Source organism: Archocentrus centrarchus, chromosome 12, assembly GCF_007364275.1.
Source record: "Archocentrus centrarchus isolate MPI-CPG fArcCen1 chromosome 12, fArcCen1, whole genome shotgun sequence".
Taxonomy (NCBI): Eukaryota; Metazoa; Chordata; class Actinopteri; order Cichliformes; family Cichlidae; genus Archocentrus; species Archocentrus centrarchus.
In genome coordinates this window covers 15,829,546-15,845,994 of record NC_044357.1, presented here as the reverse complement: position 1 = coordinate 15,845,994, position 16,449 = coordinate 15,829,546, and the positions used below count along the sequence as shown (strand labels likewise).

Below are 16,449 nucleotides of genomic sequence, written 5' to 3'. Positions count from 1 at the left end.
ATCACATCCTTCACATCCTTCATTTTCTTTCACAGACGCACAATACGCCATGTCTTTAGAATGACTCGGGGTTTTTCCTGTCTCCTGTATGTAGTGGAGCTTGTTGAAGTTGGCTGCTTAGCAGAGCTCACTGGTACATATAATGAAGTGGAAATTGGACTAATGGGCTGGTTGACATACCAGCTTTTTCATATCAGCCCTGAACTGATTTATCTGCAATTTTGTTTTTGAATTTTGGCAAAGTGCAGCGGAGAGTTTGTGGTAATTTTAGACAACTGTCTAATTTAGTCCCCAGAGGAAGCGTGGAACGGTGGATGAAACCAAGGTGGTGTTTGTATTTTCTCAGCAAGAGCCAATTCACTCACATTTTGTGACACTATTATGACAGACTGTACATGGACATCGTCTGAAATCTGTCATCTACCTTGTCACATTGCCACTCCAGCACTTACTGTACCGCCTTCCCACTGCGCCACACAAATGTCACAATACTGACAAGTACAACAACACATGACATTTAGACCAAGAATGTGTCTACTTTTTGGCAGGGCTCTCACATTTCACTCACAGCAGCAGGTAGCATTTAATCAATTACATCTGGAATATCGATTCTCTTTAACCTCAGGACAGCTAAATGACTTACTGACACATCTGACAACGATCACATGATCACACATCTGCAAGCTCAAACCCTCAGTGAGCCAGTCAATAAATTACTCATAGATGAAGTCAGGAGGGAAGAGGCATTTAGTCCCACCTCAGCAACCCTAGTTCCCAGTGCCGTTTATTCAGCACACTTCATTAGTCCTAGCTGCCTTTTGTGTTTGTCCCCCGTGTGTCACATCCTTCAAAACCTCCCACAACAATGTGCTCATACAATTTATGATCTAATTAGAGGGCATAATGAATAGTCAACCATTTGTAACGATCATGATTAAAATGTTTTAGTGATTGCCAAAGATTAATTGTTTCAGTAATCGCTTCAGATTGATGTAATTTGCATACATATGGCAATTATGATTTTTCTGCTCTTCATCTGCTTGATTTGCAGAAACTATTTCTGACAGTTTTTTCAAGAAATAACTTTCAGCTGAAGTACATGGAAAATATCCCATCTAAAAACATAATCTAGTCCTAGGAAAGTACTTCATTACTACTAAGGTTCAGCATGCCAGCATGTTGACACTGAGATGATATATTTTTACTGTGTTACCATGAAAACAAATGTAGTAGACAGACAAATTTCACTGAAAAAGTTGCTAGAGATATTTTATTCTTCTGTCAAGGTATATATATATATATATATATATATATATATATATATATATATATATATATATATATATATATATATATATATATATATATATTAATTTCAGTTCCATGCAGGAGCACAAGACTCTGCGCTTTGAGTGATTAATAAGACCACTAACGAGCACTATATAAATGTTATCCAATTTACCATTTTCAAGTACTGTAGGCCAGTAGGTGGTATGGTAGTGTGGTGGTTAGCACTGTTGCCTTAGAGCAAGAATGTTGTGGGTTGAAATCCACCTGTTATCTCCATGCCAGCATGGTTTGCCTACAGTCCAAAGACCTGAATGTTGGGTTGATTGGTGATTGTGAATTGGCCATGTGAACAGGTCGCTTTGTGTTAGCCCAAGTCACCAGTCTCACCCCATGACAGGAACAGCCTCCAGCACCCCCGTGACCCTTAATTGCAGAAGATGAAATGGATGCATGTGGGCCAGTAATATGGCTCACGGCCATACCAGCCTGAACATGTCTGATCTTGGCTGCTAAGCAGGGTTGGGCCTGGTTAGTACTTGGATGTGAGACCATCTGGGAATACCAGGTGCTGTATGCTTGTGTGTGAAAGTTTGAAAGCATAGATAAAAGTGCTGCATATGTGTGTGAATGAGATTTGAAGTGGAAAGTGCTTTGAGTCCTCAACTGAGTAGAAAGGTGCTATATAAGTACTAGTCCATTTAATATTTATCCTCTCAAAAAAAAAAAAAATATAGCAGTCCATCCGTTTCACTCTTGACTAAAGTGTTAAATCAGCTGACCATCACTGACATGAGTAAAGCATGGCTTACAAGCAAACGTGAGTGGGTTAATAATTTTAGCCTGAAAATAGTGTGGACTATCAGTGATTAGAATACTTAAATTTTAAATCACCACCCTTTAATACCATCCTTCATCTGTTGATGAGGGACCTGTTTTTTTCCTTATTGAACCAACAATCTGAAGATACAGGATTTCATCTACTCATCAGACTGTACAGCCATTTGATGCAAATGTGTGATTTGGGGAAATATAATGAAAAACAAAAGTGTGCACTCCATTTGTACATGCCCAATTTCTGCAGCAATGATAGCACCAGTTTTAATCAGTGTAACTCTAGATCAGGTTCACCAGTTTGCCATAATCTGACCCACTATATCCTGAGATTATACTGTGCACCAATCCAAATATTGGATCAGTCCTGGATCATCCGTCGAACCCAACAGAGCAAATGCAAAGTCTAATTTTTATCCCCTGAACGCAACCTTATGTCAAATAGGTTTTACTGGAAGCAGTGTTTGTATGCATTTGTATCCCCTATTTCCTGCCGTTTTTAACTGGCTAGGCTTCTTCTCAAATGGCAGCCATGGGGATCAAGCTTCTGTCTGCTACAACATGACCTCATTCCTTCAGCTATAATCTACAGCAGCAGTGTAGTAAGTTCCTGAAATCCAGCATTAAAGCAAATGGAAAATTGGAAGTTTTTAGTACCCTGTGTGATGTACATTTGCGCAAACATGAAACATGAAGAGGAAAACCCTCGTGACACATATTTCAAATTTGTGTTGATCTGAAATCCCGTGTTTGCTTTACAAGCCCGTGACTCAAGTAAGGATCAAAATATGATGCCCTTACATGTAGGGCACCACATTGGTAATGTTCCTGAATTTTACATTTCAAGTCTTGCGTCGTGATGAGAGCCAAGCTGTGATATTACTGGAGGTGATTTGCTTTTGGCCACAGTGGGTGTTGCACTGTCACGCCCCTTGGTGTCATCATCCCATTGGCCTGCTTTCATGTACACAGTCGCTGCACACACAAGGAGCTCCATGTCATTTCAGTCAATACCCACCCACATATAGCCTTTTTTCTTTATTTAGAATAACACATATTCTTTGGTACATTTTCTTTCTTAAAAATAATGTGACTTAGGGAGATAATGAGAGCTTCGGGGAGATTAAAGAAAATCATTGATTGCTCTAAGCTGTAAGCTTTTCTGAATTTCACTTTTAATGAGCTACAATTTCTACATTTCCTACATTTTTTAAAGAACTAAAGCATTCATTACATCTCTTTTCCTCCCTTTTATAGTATGGCTTCTGTATGGATTGCACTGTGGACCAAAACTGCAGCCCTTCATTTCACAAAAACTGGAACATTAGTGCCATCTCATCATATTACTATCATAGCACTCTTGAGGTCTTTGCTCTCAAAATCATGTTTTTAGAACTCCATTAATCTCATTTGGTTAAGTATGCGGCTTGTTTAATTTGCTCTTTAGCCATCACATTGAGATTTTTTTCTTTTTTCATTTCCTCAGTTATAAATACCACATGCATTTTGTTCATTGTTCAGATGCTATTTAAATGGTGCAATTTGATGAGTGACAAGTATACTTGAGAATGATAGGACTTGTCACTGTGAGAGTAAGTTATATTGATTCCTCTGTTCAAAGCCATCATGACCTTGGGACCTTTTCTGTTTATTGCAAGAAAATAATGATTTCCTTAGTACTAAGATGTCCAATATTTAAGATGTGCTGTATGTATTAAACCCGGGTTTTTAAATGAAATGTTCCATTGCCTGGACAAGCTTGGGGGCTTCTCTGAATTTGACTCAAATTCATTTCTCAGTGCTCCTGCCCATGCGATTTCTCTTGATCTGTCATGGATTCTTTCGTGTCATGAGGCTATGGCCAGCTCACATTTCTAACCTCTTCTCATTTGAAGTCAGCCACACTTCTCTGACAGATATTTCATCATGTTCTTTTTTAAAGGCGAGAGTTTGTTCCCAGAGCTCAGGTCCAAGCTTCATATGTCAGTCATCTTCTTGCTTTTCCCTTTAATTAAAAAAAGAATGAAAGAGATGTTAGATGTTGCTGCAGATGAGCCATAACCACACTCTGTGTGCAATTCAGGCATGAGCTATGGATGAAAAAAGATTTTGGCTAAAGGCAGTCTGGTGCTCTTCGCTCTTCTCCAAGTGAAAATAGTCACTGATTTTCTTGGGCAGTACAGACCTTGCATAGCCACATGTGCAAATGTGGACAGTGTTTAGTGACAGTCAGCATCTACTCAATTAGGTAGCACTCAATACAATCCACTACAGGTTGAAATTACTAAGTGGCACTTTAAGTATTGCTCCTTTTGATCATCCTTGTCCCATGATAGATTGGTAGTTTTTAACCCTGTGCAGCTCACACAGCCTGAAAACTCATAAATTTGCTGTCTGGTTTTGGATCTTTGTCTATAAATAATAGTGGAGTGAGTAGGTGGTCAATGCATATGGGAAAAGAATAAATAGAAAAAAGTCATACACATTTTTCTATTTTGTAAGTATTCCAGGTTTCATTAGATTTACATGTCTTATACTAAGATGTATATACATAAAACTGTCCACTCCCCTTTGAATTTTCTCATGCAACATAATTGTGATAAATAGGCTGGCATTTATTATGCACTTTTCTATGAATTTTACTACTCTATTTTACACTACCATATCACATGTCTATACTGATAAAAAAAAATAAATGTAAAGGAACACTTTAGAAACAGATCAGATCTCAATGGTTAAAAAAAATCATGCTGGGTATCTATAATGATATGGACTGGGAAATGTGTTAGGAATGAAAGAATGCTACATTATTTGATGGAAATGAACATTATCACCCTACAGAGCGCTAAACTCAAAGACACCCCGAAAATCAAAGTGAAAAAAATGATTTGGCAGGCTCGTCCATTTTGCCACAATTTCACTGTAGCAACTCAAAATGGTACTCAGTAGTTTGTGTGGCCCCCACGTGAGTGTATGCATGCCTGACATTGTTGGGACATGCTCCTAATGAGATGACGAATGGTATCCTGGGGGATCTCCTCTCAGATCTGGGACAGGGCATCACTGACCTCCTAGACAGTCTGAGGTGCAACCTGGCAGTGTTGGATGGAGTGAAACATGATGTCCCAGAGGTGTTCTTTTGGATTTAGGTCATGCAGGTGAGGGGGCCAGTAAACGGTATCACTTCCTTCATTCTTCATTCTATGCAAATAGCATGTGGGGCCTCAGTCACACAGGCCTAGAGACAGGTTGGTGACCCCTTGGTAAACTCTAGGGAAAAATGTGTTGGTCGTGGTAGCAAAAATGGGAAAAGTGCAATTGAGAACTTTTGCCTAAAAGTTGTGCCTTACCACTGCAACTAACACATATCAAAAGGCACAACTTTTACCTTGCAGGAGAACGTTTTCTATTTTCACTTTGCTTGCACTTTTTACAGTATCACTATCACTCAGTGAGTAGGTGGTGAGTGTTTCCATACAAGTCGGTGTCTTCCATGCCGCCTACCAGTGATGGCAACTTTTTATTACTAATTATACCTACAGTAGCAACTTGCAGCAACCACTCACCAACCAGTTGGAAGATGCACATTTTTCCCTACCATCCACTGGTTGCCATGAGTTAACCAACTGATCTCTAGGCCTGTGGGCCTTGGGCTTTATCTAAAACACACACTTATATCCCTTAACCACGAGCACTTTGGCATGCATACAGGAGAAGTTCCAATTGAGGAGTATGCTTACTACCAAGAAAACAAAAACAGTGGGGACAGATGGGAAATTTGACCTAATCATAGCAGAAAATAGAAGAAGTAAAGGCAATTTGGAAAAGTTCACAAAGCCTAAGCATTGGGGCCAACCTCACATGATGTGAATGTTTGCACCCAATTGCTTAAACTATGTTACAGTTGTTGAGACATTTTACAGAGGAAAAGTCAGGTGTTCACCAAAGGTTATGCCAGTACCATATTTCATGTCAAATCTTCTAAAACTTGCAGCAAAGTGGTAGAACATCTGGACTTAGAATCTTGTCACAAATATAGCTAAACACTTCCAGCAGTGTTGTCATATACCATGAAGTCTTAATTACAGGTGTGCTGGACCATAAAGTGCAAACTAGGAAGGAGTTCCTGCACACTGTTGGCCATTTGTACACACTTTACTTAATTAACACATTTGAATCAGTAGACCTTCAGATTACCTGATAAAAATTTATCAGCCAAGATAAGGCCATTTCATAAAACTAATAAGCTTGACAGTTTTAAGGAAAAAATAAATAAGTGCAGAGCACCAAAGACAGATGGCGAACTCTAGTAGGATAGAGTTGAGGCAAGAAAGGTTTGAGTGTATAGTATAGCAGTGAGAGGAGCATGATGTTTCAATGGAAAAAGATAAAGTTAGCTAAAAGGAGATGGGAAACGAGATGTGCTGAGAAAGGGACAAAGGGGTGATGGAGAGAAATGCAGCAGAATGCATGGGTGGAGATGAGCATTGTCTGGTGCGCACTCTTTATCTGGATAGTGGTAATCTTGTCCTTAGTTCTCAACATTGCCATGCACCAGCACTTTTAACCAGCTCTGATAATGGGAGGAACAGCATTAAACTCATTAATTGAATTAGCTCTGTCTTCATCTCCACATCTGCCTGTGTCCACTCACCCCGAAAAACACTCCGCCAACAACTACTCCTCAGCTAATTGACTCAGAGCTCCTGTGCAACCCTGTTTCAATCTCCTAATTTATTGGTCTAGGTCCCAGCCTGGTTGAGCTGTCAGTGGCTACTTTCTAATTCAATTTTACCCCATGGTGGTGAAGAATATTTAGTTTTTGAGGATGGGGATATAGAACAACAGAGAAAAGCATAAAAACACTAGGCTGTTATACCCAACAGCTTGCCTGTTTATATTTCATAACGTGATTTAGCTGCAGGTGTTTGAGAATTAAGGAACACAGCCTGATTAAATAAGCTAAATGCAATTTGGCAAATTTTACCCTTCTGTTGGTAGATTAAATTCAGCTAAACTACCTCTTTAAAATCAATTTGGAATATGCTATACAATGAGTTTACCAACCAGAGCAAATTTGCCATCAATGACTTTTCTTTCAGTGATTTCAGTGAAGTATTTTAATGGGTTAGGTAATGATTTCTGCTTGAAAGTGCTGTATGAATGTGCTGTGGCCCATCCCTTTGCAGGAGGTTTTGGGTGAGGTAGGAACCAAAGCTCAAATCAAAACTGTTGTGCTCACGTTTATTTATATTCAGTGAAACTTTTGTCTGAATGCCCACGCCCTCAGAATGGTTTGTGGTGAAACTGGAGAGTGCAAGTGATCATAAGAAAACTTCCAGGGAGCAGTCTGAAAATTGTTCTTCGCATTTATACTAATATTATTATAACTTAGAGTTCAGTGAGTGATATAACCTTACAGGGAGCCTCTTGATAATGACATTGACATACATTTCTGTCTCTTTTGGTTGAAAGTGTATAACCAGAACAGACAGAACAGACATATATATATATATATATATATATATATATATATATATATATATATATATATATATATATAAAATTCCAGTTTTTTATCCATTATCCCTCACTTCAGCTTCTCTCCACAGCTGGATGTTTTCCCTGTCCTCTGCCCTTTTCATCCACCCTGACACAACACCCATCTTGTCTAATCCTCGCGGCTAATCTGTCTTTCTGCTCACACACCTTTAACACCAAGATCTTTCTCAGCTCAGCACTAAGACCTTTACACTTTCAACCTCACCCCCCACCACCTATCCAACTTATTCTTCTCCATCATTATCACTTATTGTCATGGAAACCAAAAGGCCATTTACACATCAAGTGAGAAAAAAAAAATGCTTTTGAATGACAACAGGATATAATACCTGAAAGTGAAGTCTTTTGCTAAATGCTATCCGGTCATTATTATCTCGAGGTCAGCTTTTGTTGTCGAGGAAAATGTCGTTCTTCATTTTCTAAATCCTGGGTTTCATTTGACTTCATGTTTGTGTAAAACCTGTCCTGCCTCACTTTTTTTGTGAGCTAATATGTACTCGACTACATATATATTTAAAAAACATTTTTAAATGTCATTATAAAAGGCTTAACTAATTTTTATCATCCAAAAAAAAAAAAAACTCAGTTATTCATGCATTTTTCATTTTTCCTGTCTTGGCTCCTGTGACTGTATCCTGTCTGAGTGATTTCAGATTTACCTACTATCCAAAGCTACTTTTGTTTTAAAAATCTTTCCTACTGCTGTCAGTGTTTGTTTGCTTTTTCCTTTTTCTATGTTTTTGAAATTCATGAATAAGAATAGCTTCTGGTTAATGATCACTGACAGTGGATTACCAAGGTGTGATTTGCTGCAGGGGGTAGGGTGGAACAAGGGGGGACACCCCCCCACCCCGCTTAATTATTTTTCATCCCTGGTGGGGATAACATTTATCCCTCCTCTGATTTTTAGCTCATGTAACAGTAATGTCAGTCAAATCAGGAACTGACTTGTGACAGACATCACCCTGTCTGGGGGGATGATCCAGAGCCCGTTTCATTGCACCTTTTCATGAAGTCACTAAGCATGTCTGTTTCCAAGAAAAATGTGGTTAATTAAATAAAAGAGAAATGAACTGGATTCAGAGCATCAGGAGACAAAAAATTTTAGAAATATTCTTACACTTGACTGATTGTTGTCATCAGAATTCCCTACAAAGGTGAGTGTTCAGCTTCTTCTTTCAACTTGTTAAACTGCAGCACCGAGGCAGGTGTCTGCGACATCCTGCAGTTATGAAGGGCAGCTCTAGAAGAAATTACTAACACGGTTTGTTGGCTTTGCGTGATGGTGCAGCTGCTGTGACGGGCTGATAGAGAGGAGCAATCACACTCCTGTGTAAAAAGATCAACTTTTATCTGATCATTACTCACTGCATCATTCAGTTAGAACCTGCGGTCCAAGAACACGTTACAGAGCCAAGTCATTTTCACGTATTTATTAACTCTCCAGCTTGAAAGGCCACTGTTGAGCTCAGTAAATGTAAGTTTCCTTCTTCCCTGAGCGGGGCGCCGCGGTTCCTGGTGTAAAGGGGCAATGCAGTGCCCGTGGCGTGAAAGCAGAAAAAGTCTGGCATCAAAGCAGTCAGTTTTCTTAGGAATCTACCGTAGAGGAATATTTATTTTTTTAAATGACAGCATTGTGTGCTGTTGAAATTTGAGATTATTTTATATTAATTGTTGAAGTTAAATGTCATAGCTGACCAAATAATGTTAACTGAAAGGGGAATTTAATTCTTGTCATGGTCCCAGGGCTTTTGTGCTTTTATTTATTATTGGAGTTTTTGGATTTTGTGATTATGCAGAGTTCTTCTGTTAGTTATTTCCCAATGTTTTCCTTAGTGTAAAGCTGCTGTGTGTAGGTCTGTGTCTAACCTTTGTAATTGAGTGTTAGTTCTTGTTCCATTTTGGTGTTTTGTATCTAGTTTTACAGCCCCCTGTCTCATTACCTTGATTGTTTGCACCTATGTGTTTTCCCCAGCTGTGTCCACGTCCCCTAATTAGTCCTCATTAGTGTGTACAAATAGCTTCAGTTTTCCTTTTGGTCCTTGTGAGAGTATCTGCGATCCTCTCCTGTGTTCCTGCTCCTGTGTTCTTGTGGATTTAGTTTTGCCTCACCTTTTGGACTTTTCGTGGACTTTTGCAAACAGCCTCAGTAAACCGGGGCACATTTTATCCAATCTGCCTCTCAGGTGTGCATTTGGGTCCTTTACCTGCTCTTCAGGGCAGTCCTGTTTGTATTGTGACATTTGACTGAATCCCCTGTGTCTGAAAAGGTAAACCTGAGACTCAGAATGCTGCGCATAAAGCTGTCATATAAAAACTAGAAATATTCTCCCTGTGGTTTTTATGTTTAAGTTCTGAACTTGGTGTGTTGGAGTCCATAATTAATTAACATTTGACAGCAGTACATTAACAAATACTGTAAAAGGCTTCAGAGTATATAGGACCGGTCTCTGGTTCATTAATTATTTCCTTGGGGGGGTGGGCGTTGGAAACTTCTCCCCCGTTTTTCTCACAAAGGATGATTCTTAATGTCTTTCTGCAGCAGCACTCTTTAATTCAAATTTCTGGCTTTGAGTGAAATATTATATAAATTTGGCACAGGCATGCCTCCCCAACTGCAAAATAGTTTACCACAATAGTTTGTAATTCCTTACCTAATCATCTAGGATTATTACCAGGTTGAAATACATAACACACCACACCTGATCTTACAGGATGTTTGCAATGTGTGTTTGTATTCTGTTCAATTTCCTGCTATGTAAAGTGCATTAATATTAATGCACATAGGCATTTCATTCAATATGCAAGGGGTATGTCATAGTGGAAGGTGTGCTGACATGTTATTTGGACTTTGTCCAGTCTTGTGTGTCATTTCTGAGCTTCAATAAGGTAGAGCTGAAACCTGTCTTTTCTGACAGCCTCATCTCATCTGTAAATACTCATCCCACTGATGCACGTTTTCATGGAATTAATGAGGCAGCTTCATGTGCTGATGCATGTGAAAGAAGAGCTCCCTTCAAATTGCTTTCCTTTATTGCCTCCCCTTGTTTGTCCTCCCTCCCCCAGAAATCACATTAGCCAAACCAATCTCGTTTACAACATGCCATTTGTTAATTCACCCCCAACCCCGTTCTGTTCCTAGAACGGGGTTGTTTTTTTATGTCAAATAGTAAATTTCAGAAATAATAGAAATACTATTATAGTAAGTAAGAAAAAACATAGAGCACATCAACACTGTAGTGCAGTGTAATTCATCAGCTACAATTTATTGACTAACGGATCATTTACAGAGAAATGCAGAGTATAATATTTTAAAAATATGTTTGGCCGCCCATGTAAATGCAAGCAAATCAGCATAAACAGACACATCAACTTATCAACTTGTTGTTCGAGTTAATTTCACACCAGCTAAAAACCGACGTGGAAAAGAAGGAAAATGCAGCACATTTACACTCTGAAATTGGAGTTTGAGATGTGATCAATGCAGCATAGAGAATACTGGATGAATTTAGTTGATTATCGGTCCTTTTGTAGTTCTCTGTCAGCGCTGCATCTGCTTGCGAGTTTGTGGTAATTACCATGCCACGACTAAGGTGACGACTTGGAAACAGGAGGGCAGACAGCAATCAGCTGTCTCCTCCTAGTTATTGCCTGCGCCTTCCACACCAGCGGCCTTTATCTTTGCTCGTCAGAGGCAGCGACCAACACAAGGCCAGTTATTACCGCAGCAGCAACCATGATAAGATCAAAGGAGACTGGTTGAACATGGAAGATGTAATGACTGTTCTCTTCTAAGCACTGCTTCACAGAATGTCATGTCATCACCCCGCTGTTAACGCTCAGTTTTTTTTTTTTCTTCATCTTTTGCAAGTTTCTCAAAGATGCAGAATGAGGACAGTCTTCAATTATTTTGATGTACGGGAGAAAATTACCCAGCGCTCAAATTTTAGTGAATAAAAATGATCCTTTCACCTTACCTTTTTTTGCTCTGTTAGTGTTTTACTTTAGAGCAGCTTTCACTTGCCACCTATTTTCCTCTTTGATTCTTTTCCCACATGATATATACTGCGACATCTATGCCAAAGGTTTGAAAAAGAGCAATTTGGCATGTTGAGAAAGAACTGAAAGTCACTCATGTGCTTATAACTTCATGTGACAGAGCAGAATGCAGAAAGGAGCTGCATGTTGACATACTGGAAGAAGGGGCGGTTATGGTTTCTCACTATCTCAGTATCCTCCCATGGACTGTGACCATCAGTAATGGAAGTGATTGCAGGACAAAAAGGTTGGGACACAGAAGTGGCATGGAAGCTGTAGATATTGGAGCTCTTTTAAAACCTCAGGTTCAGAGGAAAAAAAAAAAAATGTCCAAAATTTGTCTGAAATTGTGCTTGGTGCCAAGTCGTTGCCCTTGTTTTTGTTTGTAAAACAAGTCTTGCCATGTAAGACTTCTATACAGTGTGTGCACTAATTCTGTTTAACAAATAACAAGTTTAATTTGAACTCGCTAACCCTGACTCCTTAGTTCAGCTAGCATGCCATCTTTTGTCCTTTATTCAGTCATAGACCATCCACCAATGTTGACGTGCTTAAAATTGGCTGGAGCCACTCTTCAGTCTCCAATGCTGCAGCTTCTGATTCTAATCCTTTTTTTTTCATTCTCCTTCTTTCTAATCAGACTGTTAGGAGGAGTTTCCACTTTTTCTGCTCTATATATGTATCTCACCATTCAGCATCGAGCAAATGGATGGATGGATTTTGACCACTGTATTCCTGTGTTTCAGGGTCAAGCTGAAGGATGGTGTGGCATTCTTGGGAGCCAGAGCCAGTAACCCAGTTATGTGGACGGTGAGTCAGGATGTCAGAAGTGAAGGTCACAGAGTTGTCACCCTGCACTGCCACAGGAAGGAGAACAGCTTCAGTCAAAGGTACGTCTGACTCCCTCCTTCTAGTGAATTAATCAGTGTGTGACTAAAATAATAACCTTACATCCCTGCTGAACAACCAAACAGCAGCACTCCACCTCATTTCTCGGGTGTTGAAAGAGTGATTGCAAAATATGAGTATGAAGGAGAACATGATTCAGCATCTAAACTATTAATCTTTGGCACTGCCATGCACACAGTTTCTCAGCTAGTCCCAGGCGTAGTCAATAAAATGCATTGTTCAAGGAACATAAAGTATAATCTGTGCTTGGGCTTGCCCAACCTTGTTAATATTTGACATTTTTCCTTCGGTCTACATACCTCTGTTCCTTACAAGCATGTCTGTACGTGTAACATTACAACTGTACAAATGCTCTGCCTGTAAAGCAAATGTTTACACTTAAGTCTATTTTCAGCATTTTGTGCATAATTACAATTTTGTTTCAGGCACTGAGCACTTCGGAAAACTCAGTATTGCATTTAAACTCATAGACATAGTCACACTGAGCATCGCCGATTCTCTGCTCATAAGGCTGCTCATGCTACTCCTTCTCTGTGCTTTTGAAATCCACTGTTACATAATATACAGTACCTCACATGAGTGTGTCCAAACTTCTGACTGGTACTGTATGATACATTATCAATCAACAGTCCTGCCATGGGAAACTAAATGCACAGCTGAAAACAGGCAACAAAAAATATGGTTCTCCAATTAACATCTTATACTATAGCAAGCTTTTGAGTCTTGTACAATTAATTTATTGTTGGTTATACATGTTACATACAGGTATACATGCCATTAAGTGCAAGTTACTTAGACTTTGCTCGACTGCAGAAACCTCTCAAAATTTCACCTTGTTGCAGTTTCCCATAATATTCAACAATGAGAGACCTGACTATTGCTCAGGATACTCAATCCTTTACAGTTTATATTCCAAAGGGACTTTAGCATGATGTGATCCTCCAACCGCAAGCAGAGACAACTAGTGTTATATTCAAAAAGGATCCTAGCAATATTAAAGAGCTGTTCCTACACAAATCAAATTTCCTAAACAAAACAATAAACTGACACAGATGTTTTAAAGAATTCCCTCAAAAACAGTCTTTAGAAGTATGCTTGGATGCACTAATATGATTCTGGGGTTGTGAAAAGTTCATGTGCTTGTAACTTTAGTAATTCAGCTTCGCTTTAACAAGGATTATCAGGTAAAGTGCACATAAATGTTGTGCCATTAATGGGCTAAAATATCAGTAAGTGGCAACCCTCTTATTTAGGGATGCAGAATTATACAATGCAATTACTTTAAATAAACTTAGTTAAAGCCATGATGTGTCAAAATGATGTAAAGCACTGCATGTAGGTAATTGTTGCTCACAGGTTGCTGTTTTCAATCAATGAATAATAACCATGTGCGTGTCTGTGTGTGTGTGTCAGTGCAGTACTTGACATTCACTTCTACAGCTAAATGGCTTTAGGAAAAGACAAAGTAGCTGCACACAGGAAGTGACACACCCCACTGGCTGGGTTGTTATTTCCTCCTGGGTGTCAAGGTGACGGCAGTGATGAAAGACAAGTCATCTATCATTTACATGTTTCTCTTTCACAGCCCTGCTGAGGGGTAGATACAGTGAATTATACAGGACTGCTCAAATCAAGGTCATACATGTTGAATCTGTATTATACCTTGCAATTTAGCACTCAACAAAAGACTACCTTGAAGTAGTCTTTTGTTGATAACGCAACAACTGCAACACTGTGCTTTGCAGCAGTCATGGTTTGTCTATTCTAATGAAAAGGTAAAAAATATATAGAACACATAAAAATATAATATTTCTGGTGAGCTTTGTCTGTTAGACTGCTATAATACTATATAGTATAATATAGTAATATATACAGTACCAGTCAAACGTTTGGGCACACTTGAGCATGTCCAAACTTTTTACCGGTACTGTAATACTATTCGAATACTATGAAAGAAAGAATCTTGAATGGTTTTATTAAGTCTTGAATTTGTATCTAATCACTTAGCTCTCATACTTGCAAGGATTTGTATTTTATCATATTTTTTCTCGTCAGTAATACATTCGTAGTCTGGGAAACATTTTATTTGACTGCACTGAGTAAAAAATATTGGTCAGCCGTCAATCAGCCCACTTTGCTGAGCATTAAAATAGAATCAATGGGAGTGCTTGAAAGATATATATATACCAGGAGTATGATGCTGGGGCAATTCAATCTCAGTAGAGAATTGCTTTGGTCACTTCCTTCCCACTTTCACTGGGGCTAAAGGAGCAACACTACATTGTCCCCAATAGTTGCCTCTTTTCCTAGTCTGTGTAACTGCTTAGTACTAGCTGGTAAAAGTTTTGAAATTTGGCACACTTCTTTTCATCAAATTTAGATCTGTGCCTAAATGTTAATCCAGCAGTGGATTAAAGTTGGAAGTGTTATACTGATTTTCTGTCACATTTATTTTATGCCATATTAATTGTAATGCCAATGTCAGTGCGCAAGAAAGGTGAATTCAAAGCAATGGCCAGTGCACAAGAGAGGTGAAGAAGAGAGTGCAGGCAGGGTGAAGTGGGTGGAGATGAGTGTCAGGGGTGATTTGTGACAGAACAATGGCAGCAAGAGTGAAAGGGAAGGTTTGCAGGATGGTAGTGAGACCTGCTATGATCTATGGTTTGGAGATGGTGGCACTGAGCAAATGACAGGAGGCCGGGCTGGAGGTGGCAGAGCTGAAGATGTTAGACAGGATTAGAAATGAGTAAATCAGAGAGCCAGCTCAGGTTGAGCAGTTTGGAGACAAAGTTAGAGAGACAATGCTGGAGATGGTTTGCATATGTGCAGAGGAGGGATAGTGGATATATTGGACAAAGGATGTTGAAGATGGAGCTGCCAGGTAGGAGGAAAAGAAGAAGACCACAGATAAGATTCATGGATGTAGTGAAGGAGGACATGCAGAGGGTTGGCGTGACAGAGTAGGATGCAAGGGATAGGGTGAGATGGACCCATAAAGATCCATAAAGGGACCAGCCAAAAGAACAAGATGATTCAATGTAATACTAACCCTCACAAAAGTTAAAACAGGAAACATGGATTTTAGCAAATTTAGATGAAAGCATTCTTCCATCTTAGGTAATAAAAACTGACAGCATAGCTGCAAAAGAGCTATTTCTCTCCAGCACCATGAACTGTTAAAATCAAAAGTGAAAATGGAAGCCATCTGGAGAAGGCACATGCAGTATATTGTGTATTTAACCATAAGAAATTGCAAAAATAAGCAATGACTGCTGATGTGTTTATCCTAAACAAACACTATAAGTCTTATAATATCATGTAAGGTCTCAAGGCCAATACATTTCAACTTATTGTGACAAAGTAATAGATTTTAATAGATTTTTTTTTTTTTTTGCTTGAATTTGCATAGTACTTTTCTAGGCTTCCTGATATTCAAAGCACTGTGGACTACAAGTTTTAACCATAGATTTATCGGCCTCACATCCATGAGCTAACCATTGTGATAAATCAAATGGGATGATGTAATTGTTTCCTTTAGGATTGTACCTGACTATTCAACCATCGCCTCATCTAATGATCTTAGAATCTGCAGAAATATATAAATAAATAAGTTTCTGGAATGGTCTTCCCTTAGCCCGACCTCAGTCATGTTGAAAATTTGTGAACTACGCTAAAGAGCCGTGTCCATGCCAGGAAACCAAGCTATTTAAATGAACTCTATCAGTTCTGCCAAGAAGAGTGGTCAAATATCCAGCCTGAATTATGCCAGAAGCTTGTTGATGACTACCAAAAGCATCTGATTAAGGTGCAACTTGCTAA

General features: G+C 39.1%; 1 protein-coding gene across 1 annotated transcript in view; it reads left to right on the top strand.

The window, feature by feature from the left end:
• The window catches only part of LOC115789321 (transmembrane protein 132C), a 156,123-nt gene that overhangs the window by 72,321 nt on the left and 67,353 nt on the right, over positions 1-16,449 (top strand). Inside the window, exon 3 of the mRNA XM_030742693.1 lies at positions 12,468-12,611. Coding sequence (XP_030598553.1) covers positions 12,468-12,611 — 144 coding nt within the window. The remainder of the gene's footprint in view (positions 1-12,467; positions 12,612-16,449) is intronic.